Raw genomic sequence first — 14,557 nt, 5'->3', positions numbered from 1 at the left:
GAGAGAGAGAGAGAGAGAGAGAGAGACACAATAGCTAATCCAGTGACCTGCACCTGCTTGGTAGAGACCACACAGTGCACTGATTGGCTAAAACTAATCCAACTATCTGCTGACACTACCAGAAACATTAGGTAACCTGTCAAGACAAATAGGACAGTGAGGAAAGAGGAGGTAAGGGACCTAAACATTCAATTGTCAAGTAAACTGTACAAAAACTTGAAATGTTGCAAAAAGAAATGCAAATTAGGCGAGTTTTCATTTAATGGTTTGGAGCAAATAAACTACAGCCTAAAGTACCAACAGAAGTTGGCAGTATAGGCTAGGCATGGCTGTAATCCACCAGTAAACAGAGTAGAAGACGTAGAGGTTGCAAACCAAAAAAAAAGTCAACTTGTGAAGAAAATGAAGTGAGGTCCACCTGGTATTGGCCATGAAACATGCTGTCCAAGGCAGTCCAGGGACGAAAACAAATTAATATAAAATTCTGGAAGACTACACAGATGGAAACAGCTGACGTCTCTGTCAGAACTTATTATTTGGAAAAGGCGCTCCCTTTCCTCATTTAGCGCATCGTCAACAAAGGCAAAATACCACCTCAAGTAAGCGTAACAATGTTTTAAGTATTTACACATTTTTCAGGGACATTCTAAACTGAGTGAATTAGTCACTTGAAATCACGCCGAACACATGTGAGCACGACCCACAGCCTATTTTTCCACTTCTAAACGCAGTTGACCTACACTCAATACTCTACCTGAAAACCTTGCATGTCCACTTTGCTAATGTGTGTAAGGACCATTGAAACATCACACAAGCTTATTACCACACAATCTAAATAAAATCTAGTGTTTTTAAAGATTATATTTTGGGGGTATTTTTAGGCCTTTATTTTCACAGAACAGATGAAGACATGAAATGCGAGAGAGAGGGGGAATGACATGCAGCAAAGCGCCACCGGTCGAAGTCGAACACGTGGACGTTGCATCGAGGAGTAAACCTCTTTATACAGTACGTGCGCCTGCTCCACAAACTGAACTAACCTGGCTATGGAGTATTTTATTCTTCTTCAGCTTTTAGAAATATCCTAGTGTCAGTTACACTGTGAATGGCCCCTTTGACCACTCTAGACCTTTCTCATAGCAAACATTTAGACTTGTTAAGAGTAGAAAAAGCACAGGTGTTACTAATAATTTTTATTCTTGTAAGCGTCTTAGTTTTCCATGATAGTGAGATAGCATGCACAAAACTAGGACCCTGTAACCAAAGCAGCTACGTGGGATTTAGCCATCATTCATTTTATTATTTACAACTGTGCTTTCGTTACTGTGACATATTAAAATGTCCTCTTTGAGAAAAAGGCCAACGTGCTGACCTCTCCAAGAGAGATGCTGATAACGCAGGTTGAGATTATAACTAGAAAGAAAAAATATCCTCTTTGATCTGATAAAAAACAAAAACAAAAGTTGACCATGGGTGTAACTCACCATGGCAGAGTGCACCAGATGGTCTTTTGTATTTTTTCCCTCATTACCTATATCACTCTTTCTAGCAGTGGGCAATAAGGAAAAAAAATAATTCTATATTGTGGTATTGATATTTATTGTTAATTCAGTTGAGAAACTGCTGATCCTCGGCATCAAATACAGGGAAGCCCTCCAGCTTGGAAAAAGGCCAGAAATGTACATAATTCCAGTAACCAGATCTGTCATCTAAAGGCCCCCCCCAGTTTTAGATTGAGCCAAGGCTACTCTTCAGTGTAAACCGGAAATTAGAGCAGGCCCTAATAGCAGTAGCCAGAGGGATGAAAGGTATACAAGGTGAACGCAGTTACAAAAGATCACAGAGGGAATGTTTGTAATTGAGCAATCATATCCATGAAGTAGAAGACAGGAAATGTAGTTAACCAATCAGGGGCTATAGCTAACCCTAAAGGATAACGCCGCTGAAAAAAAGCAGGTGTGCAATAAATCAAATTATAGTCACGATTTCGGGGGGGGGGGCACGAACTTAATACTTAACTTAAACTTAATAATTGCAACACCTATTTTAAAAGACAAAGTGTGTGGTATCTTGAAGGGATATGCACAGAGATGCATGTGTTTCTTTTTGCCATGTGTAAAAATTGCCTTGTGTTGATTGACCAATAAAGCTTGTTTCTTTCTTTCTAGCCTTTTAGACCTTCAACCTGCACCAGTGTTTTGGCACTGAACAACCCTCAAGGTTTCAGCATGTCCTCAGAAGCTCACAGAGAGCACTAGAAGCCAGGGCTGGGACAGTATGCTTTTGTCCTGTTTTGATTCTTTCACGATACATGGGTGCTGAATCGATTTGTATGCGATTTTCATTTCAGAAGTACTGCAAATCAATAGTATTGAGTATTGCAATTTTGGTTTCCTTCTTTAAAAAAAGTTGAATAATAAAAAAAAACTAATTGTTTTCTAAGAAGAATGCACATCCAGTGCCCTGCTACGTGCTGCTACGTCCTGCTGTGCCTTGTAATGCCGCACAGCGTCCTGCTATGCCATGAACTACTACAAAGAACTGCTACAAACTACTAATTTTTTTCTATTTTTGTTATTGCCACTCTTCATTCTAACCCCAACCGGCCCGTCAGACACCGCCTACCAAGAGCCTGGTTCTGTCCGAGGTTTCTGCCTAAAAGGAAGTTTTTCCTCGCCACTGTCGCACTGTTGCTTGCTCTGGAGGAAACTACTAGAACTGTTGGGTCCTTGTAAATTCTGGAGTGTGGTCTATCTATTCAATTAATTCAATTTAATTCAATTTTATTTATAGTATCAATTCATAACAAGAATTATCTCAAGACACTTTACAGATAGACCACACTCCGGAATTTACAAGGACCCAACAGTTCTAGTTTCCTCCAGAGCAAGCAACAGTGCGACAGTGGCGAGGAAAAACTTCCTTTTAGGCAGAAAACCTCGGTCAGACCCAGGCTCTTGGTAGGCGGTGTCTGACGGGCGGTTGGGGTTAGAATGAAGAGTGGCAATAACAAAATAGAAAAAATAGTGTTTGTAGCAGTTCTTTGTGGTAGTTCATGGCATAGCAGGACGCTGGCAGCATTACAAGGCACAGCAGGCGTAGCAGGACGAGCAGGACGTAGCAGGACGTAGCAGGGCACCACAGTGTAGCAGTTGAACGGCATCACAGAAGTGTAGCGGAACCATGGCAATAGCTGCTACTGATTTCGGAGCCTCTCTGATCCAAGGGAACATGCTGGGGAAAAAAGAACATAAGGACTCGCGGGAATGATCCCCAGAAATAGGTTAGTAACAAGCATTTCTGGGACATGGAGCACATAAATGAGAAGAGGAAAGATAGAGGAGAGAGGAGCTCAGTGTATCAAAATAAGTCCCCAGCTGTCTAAACTATTACAACAAAACCAAGAGAGACGAGGTAAAGAGAGCTCCAGCCGGCCGGGCCAGAACTCTCCCCAACGGATCGGGCTGTATGCCAAGTCTCCCTTTAGTTATTATATGATAGATAAATCTGAAAACAATGTGACTAACTACTACTCCCTAACAATATTGATTCATGCCCTAACTATAAGCTTTATCAAAAAGGAAAGTCTTAAGCCTACTCTTAAATGTGGGCGGTGTCTGCTCCCGGACCAAACTGGAACTGGTTCCACAAGAGGAGCTTGTAGCTGAACGCTCTGGCTCCTGTTCTATTTTTAGAGACTCTAGGAACCACCAGTAACCCTGCATTCTGGGAGCGTAGTTCTCTCCTAGGGTTGTAAGGTACTATAAGCTCTTTAAGATAAGATGGAGCCTGCATGAAGAGCTTTGTAGGTGGAAGAAAGGATTTTAAATCTCATTCTAAATTTTACAGGAAGCCAATGCCGAGAAGCTAAAACAGGAGAAACGTGATCTCTTTTCCTGGTTCCTGTCAGAACACGTGCCGCAGCATTCTGGATCAGCTGTAGAGTCTTTATGGATTTTTTCGAGCAGCCTGATAACAGAGAATTGCAGTAATCCAACCTAGAAGTAACAAATGCATGGACTAGTTTTTCTGCATCATTTTTAGACAGGATATTCCTGATTTTTGCAATATTACGTAGGTGAAAAAAGGCGATCCTTGAAATTTGCTTTAAGTGGGAATTAAAGGACATGTCCTGATCAAAGATGACTCCAAGATTCTTCACTGTGGTGCTGGAGGCCAGGGTGATGCCATCCAGAGTAACTATATCTTTGGATAGTGCGTCACGAAGGTGCTTGGGTCCGAGAGCAATAACTTCAGTTTTATCGGAGTTTAACATTAGAAAATTACAGGTCATCCAGGTTTTAATATCTTGAAGGCACGTTTGAAGTTTAGCTAACTGATTAGTTTCATCCGGCTTGATTGAAAGATATAATTGAGTATCATCTGCATAACAATGAAAGTTTATGGAGTGTTTCCTAATAATACTGCCTAAAGGAAGCATATATAAAGTGAACAGGATTGGACCGAGCACAGACTTGTGGGACTCCATGACTAACGTTGGCGTGCACAGAGGATCATCGTTAACATTAACAAACTGAGATCGATCTGATAAATAAGACTTAAACCAGCTTAGAGCAGTCCCTTTAATGCCAATTAAATGTTCAATCTCTGAATAAGTATAATGGTCAATGGTATCAAATGCGCGCTAAGATCTAATAACCAAAGTACAGAGATAAGTCCTTTGTCTGAAGCAATTAGGAGGTCATTAGTAATTTCACAAGTGCTGTCCTGTGCTATGATGAACTCTAAATCCTGACTGAAAATCCTCAAATAGCTGTTGCATGCAGAAAGTCACACAGCTGTTTGGCGACTGCTTTCTCAAGAATCTTAGAGAGAAATGGAAGGTTGGATATAGGTCTATAGTTGGCTAAAACATCTGGATCAAGGTTTGGCTTTTTCAGAAGAGGTTTAATTACAGCTACTTTAAAGTGCTGTGGTACATAGCCTGTTAATAAAGACAAATTGATTATATTTAGTAGTGAAGTGTTGACTAATGGTAAAACTTCTTTAAGTAGCCTAGTCGGGATGGGATCTAAGAGGCAGGTTGATGGCTTAGATGAAGAAATAATTGAATTAAATTGATAAAGATCAAGTGAAGCAAAGCAGTCAAAACATGTATCTGGTTTTACAGCTGTTTCTAAGGTTCCTGAGTTTAGAGATAAGTCAGTGCCAGTTAAAGGCAGGTCTTGGTGAATTTTGCTTCAATAGTTATAATTTATCATTGAAGAACCTATAAGTCGTTACTACTAAGAGCTATGGGAATACTTGGCTCAGTAGAGCTGTGACCTTTGTAGCCTGGCTACAGTACTGAAAAGAAACCTGGGGTTGTTCCTATTCCTCTATATGACGAGTAGTACGCTGCTCTGGCATTACGGAGGGCCAATACGTTTTAAGACTATTTGCCAGGTTAAACGAGAATTTTCCAGTTTGGTGGGCAGCCAGATCTTCAAGTTTCGCGATATTTGCTTAATTTGCGAGTCAGTGTTATACATGGAGCTAACCTTCTTTGTTTTATTATCTTCTTTTAGAGGGGCAACAGAGTCGAGAGTCATTCGTAGCGAGCTGCTGCACTATCAACAAAATGATCGATTTGGGAGGGACTAATAGCATAGGAGTCCTCCGTTACTTGGGACTTGGTAATGAATATGCTAACGGAATCGTATCCTTAAATTTAGCTACAGCACTATCAGATAGACATCTTGTATAGGATGTTTTGCCTAACGGCGTGTAGTTCAGCAGTATAAAATCAAAGTTATCAACAGTGGTCAGATAGGAAGGGATTCTGTGGGAACACTATTAAATGTTCAATTTCAACCCAATACCGAAACAGATCAAGGGGTGGTTAAAACGGTGAGTTGGTTTATGACACTTTGAGAGAAGCCAATGGAATCTAATAGAGAGATAAACGCAGTGCTAAGGCTATCATTCTCATCGTCCACATGAATAAAATCCCCTACATAATAACTTTGTCCGTTTTTAGCACTAAGTTCGATAGAAACTCTGCAAATTCTGATAAAAATTCAGAGTATGGACCAGGTGCTCGGTACACTATAACAATAGAACTGGTTGCATTGATTTCCAACTGGGTGTGAAAGACTAAGAAACAGACTTTCAAATGAGTTATTATTAGTTTAGGTTTAGAGCTAATAGTAGACTGGAATCAAAGATAGCTGCAACTCCACCTCCTCTATCTGTATAGTGTCTTGAGATAACTCTTGTTATGAATTGATACTATAAATAAAATTGAATTGAATTGACTGTCAGTCAGTCAGACATATATTTCAAATGGTTAAAGAAGGACATAACATGTGTTTTCTGCATTTTCTTTTGCTCTGTTTTGCTGGAAAAGGATGTGATGCAGTTGCCATCAGCGGTACAGTATAAACAGAAAATATTAAGATGAATCATTGGTAAAAGAAATTAATAAAAAGTATTGATTCTTGGGAAAAGAATCGATTTTAAAATTGTCGCAAAAAAATAACAATACATACAATTTTTGATTATTTTTTTCCACTCCAACTAGAGGCAGAGATGTGTCTTTTTTCATAATGGAAAACCAAAAAAGACGAGTAGAGTTGAGGCGAGTCGAGCATGTACCATGCAACGGAAAAACGCCAATACAATAAATTTAATCTGACAAAAACGGGAGAATGTAACCAAATGGCCATGAATATCATTTTTATGATTGGCAAGGGCTATGTCCTGTGCAGACAAGCTTCTCTCCTAGTGTTCAAGGAGGTATGATAGATATCCAGCATTTATCCAATTGTCAGGGGGTTTGCAAGGACATCAGTGCAGCATCTTCATGTGAGTATAACTGTTATAAGGAGTAAAGTTGAAGCAGGTTGTTTTAGAGGTGATGTTACAGAGGAAAGATAAAGACGAGGAGGAAGACATAGACTTAAGTCCAGCAGCATATGGTGCAGGGGCCTCTGTAAACCACAACCGAATTGTAAAACCCTGAATTGTAAAACGAATTGTGGAAAAAGGGTGTAGCCTTAAGAATGCCTGGCGACATGGTTAAATAACTTAAGCTGAGCGGTTATAAAGTTAGAGGCCAATATATCATCACTCATCTTCATCAAAGTCAGAAAAATACAAGTGCTCCGTGAGAGCTAGCTTTGAGGGCAAATTGGCAGACAGACAGAAGGATAAAATAAAAAGAGACCAAGAGAAGGACATTTATGGACATATAAACAAAACAGAGACAAAGAAAACAACTTTTCTTCACAAGAGGATTTTCACAAAGTGACTTTAATTATTGTCATCTTTGTGGTTGGAGCAACAATGGATCTGTGCTATCGCCTCCTCTTACTCTAATTGGTCTGTTTGGGAGACACTTATCCCATAATAGCATGCCTGTGGTCTAAGAGAGAAAGGCTTCCGGCGCTGTTACCATGACAGCACAAAGGACATGTATCATATTGGACAGGTTTCAGGAGGTAAGTTAAGGAAGTAGAAGTGAGGTCTGTGTTTAAACTGAACTACGACATGGTTTGTTCTTTCAGTGGAAAACAACATGCTTTTCTTTGTCATAAAGTAAACTGAATATATTTGGGTTTTGGAATGTTGACAAAACAAAACATTTGAAACTGTCACTTTAGGATTTAGGAAAGTTGTGATGGGCATTTTTCAAAACATTTTTTATAGATTTTTTGTATTGGAAGGTTTGACATTGGCCTGTAGTTGCTTATCAGTGACGTGTCTAGATTGTTCTTTTTTAAGAGTGGCTTGATTACTGCAGTTTTCAGGGCCTGTGGGAAGATACCAGAAAGAAGAGACAATCTGTAGACGATCAGAAGCCAAACAATTCAAAACATTTTTGAAAACACCTGTTGGTAGAATATCAAGGCAACAGGAGGAGGTTTTCAGATGTTGTATATTGTCCTCCAGGTTTTTATGGTTGATCGTATGAAATTGTGTCATATTGGAATTAGTTTTGCCTGAACACAGTGACAACACACATCCTGGACTTGATATGGAGGCACTGACTGTTTGTCTAATCTTCTGAATTTTGTCTTTGAAGTAAGAGGCAAAATAATTGCAGGCCTTGGTAAATAAAAGTTCAGATTCTACTGATACTGGAAGGTTTGTTAACCTATCGACCGTAGCAAACAAAGCCCGAGAATTATTATTGTTTCTGGTGATTATGTCAGAAAAGAACCACCTTGCATTCCTCAGTTCCAAATTATAAATGCAAAGTCTCTTTGTAGGTTTATAATGCCACCTTCGTTCAGCCATAAATCCATAAAAGGTGGGCCTGTCATTTATAATAAATAGTACAATTTTAAATAGTTCCGATATGTGGCAAAACCTGAATATGAGATCTGACTCAATTAAATGCAGCTAAAAACAAGCACTTTTTAATTTTAAAAGTCTTTATTTCTTTATTAATAGATCCTTATTCTATATTCAGGGGTTTACACTACTGTCCCCGTTATTCTTGGCTCAGCGTAGAAACTCTGTGCTCAGAGTAGTAATCCAGCCATAATTACAGAGTGCCACGGCTAGTTGTCACGGAAACCAAGGAGAAACTCTCTAGGAATGTTTTTTTCTCGTGCATGTCACCCCAGTAAGAGCAGAGCTGCCTCTTTCTTTCTTCTTTTGTCTGATTTGCTTGTAAAAGTGCATTTTTTTATTCCGGTTTTATCTGTAGCAATATTAACAGGACAGTATATGGCATCTATCCTTTCATAATGAGGTGACATTGAAGGACTCCTTTTGCTTCATAGTTATGTTCATGAGCAAAATTCTGCGGCTGATGAAAACTGGATAATGCTAAATGTGTTACTAAGGAGATAAAACTGTTTTACTCCTCTTGGTCAGGACAAAGGGTATATAAAGAAGCAAGTCTTACTAAGGTTTCAGTCTACAAATCACCATCTAATTTAATTTAATATATGGCAATATCCAATGACGAGTCTGGAAATGAAGGCCTAACAAAACTAAAGCATTTTACAGTACTAGTATATTGACAAAAACCCTGTACATACATGTACGTGTGTCAACGTGTGTGTGTGTGTGTGTGTGTGTGTGTGTGTGTGTGTGTGTGTGTGTGTGTACATTGTAGAGTGGCCTTTATTGTGGCCATATAAGGCCCACCTGTACAGTAATCATGTTGTCTAATCAGCATCTTGATATCCACCTGTGAGGTGATGGATTATCTCGGCAAAGGAAAGTGCTCACAACACAGATTTAGAAAGATTTGTGAATATTTGAGAGAAATGAGCCTTTGTGGTCATAAAAAAAAAAAAAAAAAATAGTCTGACCTTTGAGTTCCGCTCATGAAAATGGGGGCAAAAACAAAAGTGTTGCTGTAAAAAAGAATTCAGTGTACTATATTTCTGCAAACCCACAAATTCCAAAGTGGTCAGTGTTGTGCATTTGAGTGTTGTGTAATGGCAGAACCTCTTTATTGAAGAACTGGGTGGGTAGTTTTCATGTTGATTCAGGTGCCACTCCAATCAATCTGTATAGAGAACTGAAATCTCTTGTCTCGTCTGATTCCCACCGGTTGCATAGGAACTGGTTCCATGGTGGAACCGGGTTTCGGTGAGTGAGTGTGTGTTGTGTGTGTGTGTGTGTGTGTGTGTGTGTGTGTGTGTGTGTGTGGGGTGTGTGTGTGTGTGTGTGTGTGAAGGGTTGATGAATGTCATTTCAAACAGTTCCCAGGGTTATCTGTTCTTTTAAATGTTGGTTAATTTAGTAATGGATACAATTTCAATGCAGAAAATGTACTTGCTCAAAGTATATTACCAAATCTCACACATACTATATTATCTTGATTTGAATTGCAGCATTCCTATCCAAACCTTCTTTTGAAAATGTTACCATGCATTTATTACATAGATGATTTCCCTACATGTTTGCATAATCCTTGGGTAGTATAAAAAAAAAAAAATGTGGAGGCACAGTTTAATCAGTGTTTAATGAAACACAGGTGCGTCATTCCAACAGGTTTTATCAAAATCTGTTCAGTGCTGTGTGAATAGGAATTGACACAAAGGCAAACAACAGATAAACTGCCCCATGGGCAAGCCGGTGCTTCTGTCAAAAATACATTAATAAGAAGAACTGAAACAATTGATTGAATGAAAAGGAATCTGCATTATTTGACAGTCAATTAACCATCATTTTTCAAACATTTTTTAATTCTAGCTTCTCGAAAGTGAGGATTTGGCGCTTTGTCATTATTTTTACACTATTTTCTGACAGTGTCTCAGCAAAGTACCTCTATTGCTACTTAACAACTGTGACTGCCTCAAAAGTAGTGATGCAAGAAAAGACGAAGAGAAAATCTGCAAATGAGTGGGAACATGGTTATGACATATGCAAATAAGGTGTGAAACTGACATTTTGACAGGTTCTGCTAAACAAATCTATCTTCCCACACAATGTGTATCTGTGTTCAGGTGTCATTGTGGCATCTCCTGACTTTACATGGTGTGCTTCTGCACCCACATGGCACATTTAAACCAAAGCCATGTGTACTGCCAATGTGTCCAACCTGGGCAAACACATTCCTTGCTATATTCCTCTAACATTCACATCTTGTAAGGCTCCTCTCAGTCTGTACATTTCAGCCACAGCAGCTCAATGACCCGAGCCAGGAATGAGGCTTGGAACCGGGCTCTGGCTGCAACTGTGGCTGGGTCTTGAGCTTTAAATCAGTAAAAGCTGGCTGGTCAAGTTTCGCCTGCCTGACTCCTCCTTAGCAAAGCCCTGAGCTGGCAGCCTCTCTTATCCCTTTCTGTTCCTTCAGCCGCTCCCTCTTGTCTCTCTTTTCTCTTTCTACTGTCAGACTACCCCCCCCCCCCCCCCCCCCCCCCCCCCCCCATGTCTTTGTGCCGGTGTACTCCCCCAGGGTCCTACCTTGAGTGCAGCCTCTTGCTGGCCAGATCCTGGTCCACACCGTTAGCAGCCGCCTGAGCCATAGAGCCGCCGCTAATCTGCCTGCCTCCTAGCTTGCTTCCTCCCGCTATGAGGCCCCCCTCACAATTATTTCCTCCAGAGGCAGCTACTATTTTCTTCTTTCTGTCGTTCCGCTTCTCTGTCACTCCCTCCTCCTTTTTCTCTCGTTATTCACCACTGTCTCTTTCTCTCTCTCTCTCTCTCTCTCTCTCTCTCCCCCCACTTTGCCACAGCAATGGCAGCTGCTGCTGACTGAGGAAGTGAGCTATTGTGAAAATAAACCTTAAAAACACACGGCCCCTCCCCCGAAATTACGTCACAGGTGGGGGAGTTGCTTGCGCGTGAGAACGTTAAATGTGCTGGCTGGGGAGCAAGGGCGAACTGTGTGTTAAAACATTAAAATACTTCCAGCCTCTTTGTTCCTCACCAGTAAGCCTAACTAACTCACGAATATTACAGGGTGGTCTACGTTTGCTTTAACTTACAGGCTGAAGTTCAATATCTCTAGTCAGAACCTAAGGCAAGATTTTATCAATAATGAAATTTGGATTATGTCTTTTTCAACTATTATTATCTGTTAATTTGTAAATCCTGACATGAGGATCTAAATTCTGTTTAAACGCGACGTGTGGTTACGTTTTTCGAGAGGTTCACGTCAGGCTACGACGGGTCCATCATCTGACCTTACCCACTGTGCTTACTTGCTTCCCAATTCCAAGAGTTCACCTTCAACTCTAACCAGTCGCAGCCCACTCACACTAGTACCTGAGTGCCAGCTACGTAACAAGCAAAAGATCCACAAGTCTCCTCCCAAGGCCCCTCCTTCACGTTGGAGAGGACATAGTCACTGCAACTGTGACCTGTATCCAAATAAGAACAAAATCTTGAAAATTGTTCAATACTAATAATACAGCAATAACGCAACACAAACTGCATATGCTGACCAGCGTTTTTTAAGTATCAATCTTTAGTAGATTGTCAGTTTAGAGCTACAGCTACTGTCATCAGCCACATTAGCAGTTGGTAGTCCCAAACTGCAAGCACAGTAACTTTCAACTTGCATGACAATCCTGTTTTAGGGGTACGTTCTCATAATGCGTCCAGCTATCTGTTTGCTTGTCATTCAGATTTGTGTCACACCACCTTATTAGACATATGACAGATATCTAAATTGTCATTTTTGCAGAGCCTTGGAAATAACTTTCCCTTAACAATAGATAGGCAGAATTAAATGCTCATTTAAAAAAGTGGGTCTTAAGCTTCGTTAAGATTATAGACATGCACCAAATGCATGTGATGTGTTCCTAAATATTTTCATTTCTTTGATCCATGTTTTACCTCATAGTAACTTGAATATAAATAGAGGATTATCCATCCATCCCTTCATCTTGAAATTGATTCAGAAAATTGCCATATGGAGTTTGCTACTTACATAGTAACTGCTAAATGTATCCCTCATAATAAACGACATACAGATAAATATCAGAACAATTTTATATCACTGTAAATTCACCGTACACTGCAAATTGCTGACTCACTGTTATTAACCACACCATGCCCTTTATTCATATGTTTACTTCAATTCCTATAGTAGTTGATTGTTGTGTGTTGGTTGTTGTGTGTACATTGTTTTTTGGGGTTTTCACTTTTCTATTTATCTGTACTTATTTCTATCTTTGTGCTGCAACAAATGTCCCCTCTGGGGATCAATAAAGGCATCTCTTAGAATGATTGAGAGGTCCCTGCAGTTCTCAAGGTTCACCATAAGAGAGCAGCATTGTACCAGTGAATTTCAACAATGTTGTTTTCCACACTGAAGCATCTCAGAGATGCAGGAGACATGATAGGAACACAAAAACATTAAGACCTAACCATAAAATACCAAACAACAACAAAAGTCTTTAAACTCCTTATAATGTTGAGCTTTTTTTAAGCCTCAAATCTTTCTTTCTTTTTAAATCTTTTTTAATAAGAATTCAAATCAGCATTAAATAAAGCTTGTTAGTCCGCTCATCTTTCAAAGTCATAAATCTTACTTTTTTAAACATTTTATTCCCGATCTTTGTCTCTTAGTTATTAATTTTCTTGATTTTTTCTTCTTATTGTTGTGTGTGTGTTTTTTTAATTCTAGCTGTAAGTATTCCTCTTTTTTTCTCATGATAGTACATATATCGGTAAATATATTTATTGTTTACCATTTTATTACAGCTCTATGTCATCTGCCTTTAAACATGTACATGGACCACTGGTGGAACACATCACTGCACAGACAGCAATAAGTAAGTTGATATTATTTTTCCTTACACACAAATTTTGTCTTTAATTTATTTAATGAATTGTGCAAAATAGTTTGTATGCAATATACAAATGTTATAACAGGATTTCACGTTCTCTGTTTCCCTTTCCTATCATGGGATTTTCTGTGACATACGCAGCCCCACTATAGGCTCCAAGCTGTTGTGCTGTGATGTTTGCAATCCTCTTGTTTTGGTTACAGTGTGTCAGGTCGGGTGGCTTTTCAGCACTCCTCAATGCTCCTCTTCTATGGCATTAATATGTCAGCTAGCAGCAACGTGATGATGTATAACAAGATTTAGAAATGTGAAAATCCTATTATTACATAAAGCCACACATCCATGCACCTCACAGCCTCCTTCATTCACCAGAACAGGAAATTAAAACAGAGGATAAGAAAGAATAAATATTAACTATGTCTAATGTGCCCAGGATTGTAATCTGTCAATAAACGCAGGTCTTCTGTGAATTTTAGTATTTGATGCAAGAAAAATCATGAAAGAAAACCGCTGGAATTCTCCTGAAGCCAAAATTCTTTATACACTGTATCACACTGTTTTAAATTCTCCATTTCTTATCCATTTTCTGTTTTATTTTCATCCTACCCGTCATATCACTGACATAAACGTTTTCCACAATTACAGTTTGAAAATAATGATGATTACATTATCATTTTGTACATATTTATTAAGACACTGATGTCTTTATTCTTTATCAAATTTCTTTATTATTTGGAGCTCCTGCTTTGACAAACTAAGGATTATAAGAAAAATGTCCCCAGAGGACAAACGACCAATCACTAATCTTCAGAGTACTGTATGTTTATACTGTATTTGTTTTGCCTGCTATTGTATTATTGCAATGGAAACCACTTATTTTAATGAAACCCCACTTGTACATTTGAAATAATAAGCTCCTGAAATCACCTACTGCAGATTCTTATATGCTGTTGTTTTCTCTAAAAAAGTGTTTTTGGTCTCTCCACGTTTTGTTGTGTTTTTGCCTTAATCCTCTAGCCGTGTATCTGGTGGATCTTGTGCATGGCAGCAGCTCATTACAGATAACAAGGGACAGCAAAAGCAAAATGAGATTGAGGAAAGCTGATTTCAGATTTAAACTGCAGCAACTCCAATTTGTTTCTCTTTTGTGAGGCAGCCCATTTTACAAAAACAAAACCATCTGTCTGCATCTATTAGGTACTCTTGGAAATGTTGTATTGTTTTTCACAGGGTTGTGGTAACTTCAGTCAGTGCAGATGTATGTAAGGGTCAAACATTTTCCTTACTCTTTCAGGATATTACTGAATATGTAGGAAAAAAACCTGTAAAACATATTACCGTTTCATCATTGT

The 14,557-nt window shown here is 39.2% G+C and overlaps 1 protein-coding gene across 1 annotated transcript in view; it reads right to left on the bottom strand.

Moving 5' to 3' along the window:
* The window catches only part of gpsm1b (G protein signaling modulator 1b), a 29,384-nt gene extending 18,242 nt beyond the window's left edge, over positions 1 to 11,142 (bottom strand). Inside the window, exon 1 of the mRNA XM_032539949.1 lies at positions 10,873 to 11,142. Within this exon, the coding sequence (XP_032395840.1) occupies positions 10,873 to 10,934 (62 nt within the window). The 5' untranslated portion in view covers positions 10,935 to 11,142. The remainder of the gene's footprint in view (positions 1 to 10,872) is intronic.
* Between the last annotated feature and the right edge of the window lie 3,415 nt (positions 11,143 to 14,557).

The sequence above is a fragment of the Etheostoma spectabile genome, chromosome 16 (assembly GCF_008692095.1).
Source record: "Etheostoma spectabile isolate EspeVRDwgs_2016 chromosome 16, UIUC_Espe_1.0, whole genome shotgun sequence".
NCBI lineage: Eukaryota > Metazoa > Chordata > Actinopteri > Perciformes > Percidae > Etheostoma > Etheostoma spectabile.
The sequence above is the reverse complement of the archived record's forward strand: the minus strand, read 5'-3'. Positions and strand labels throughout refer to the sequence as shown.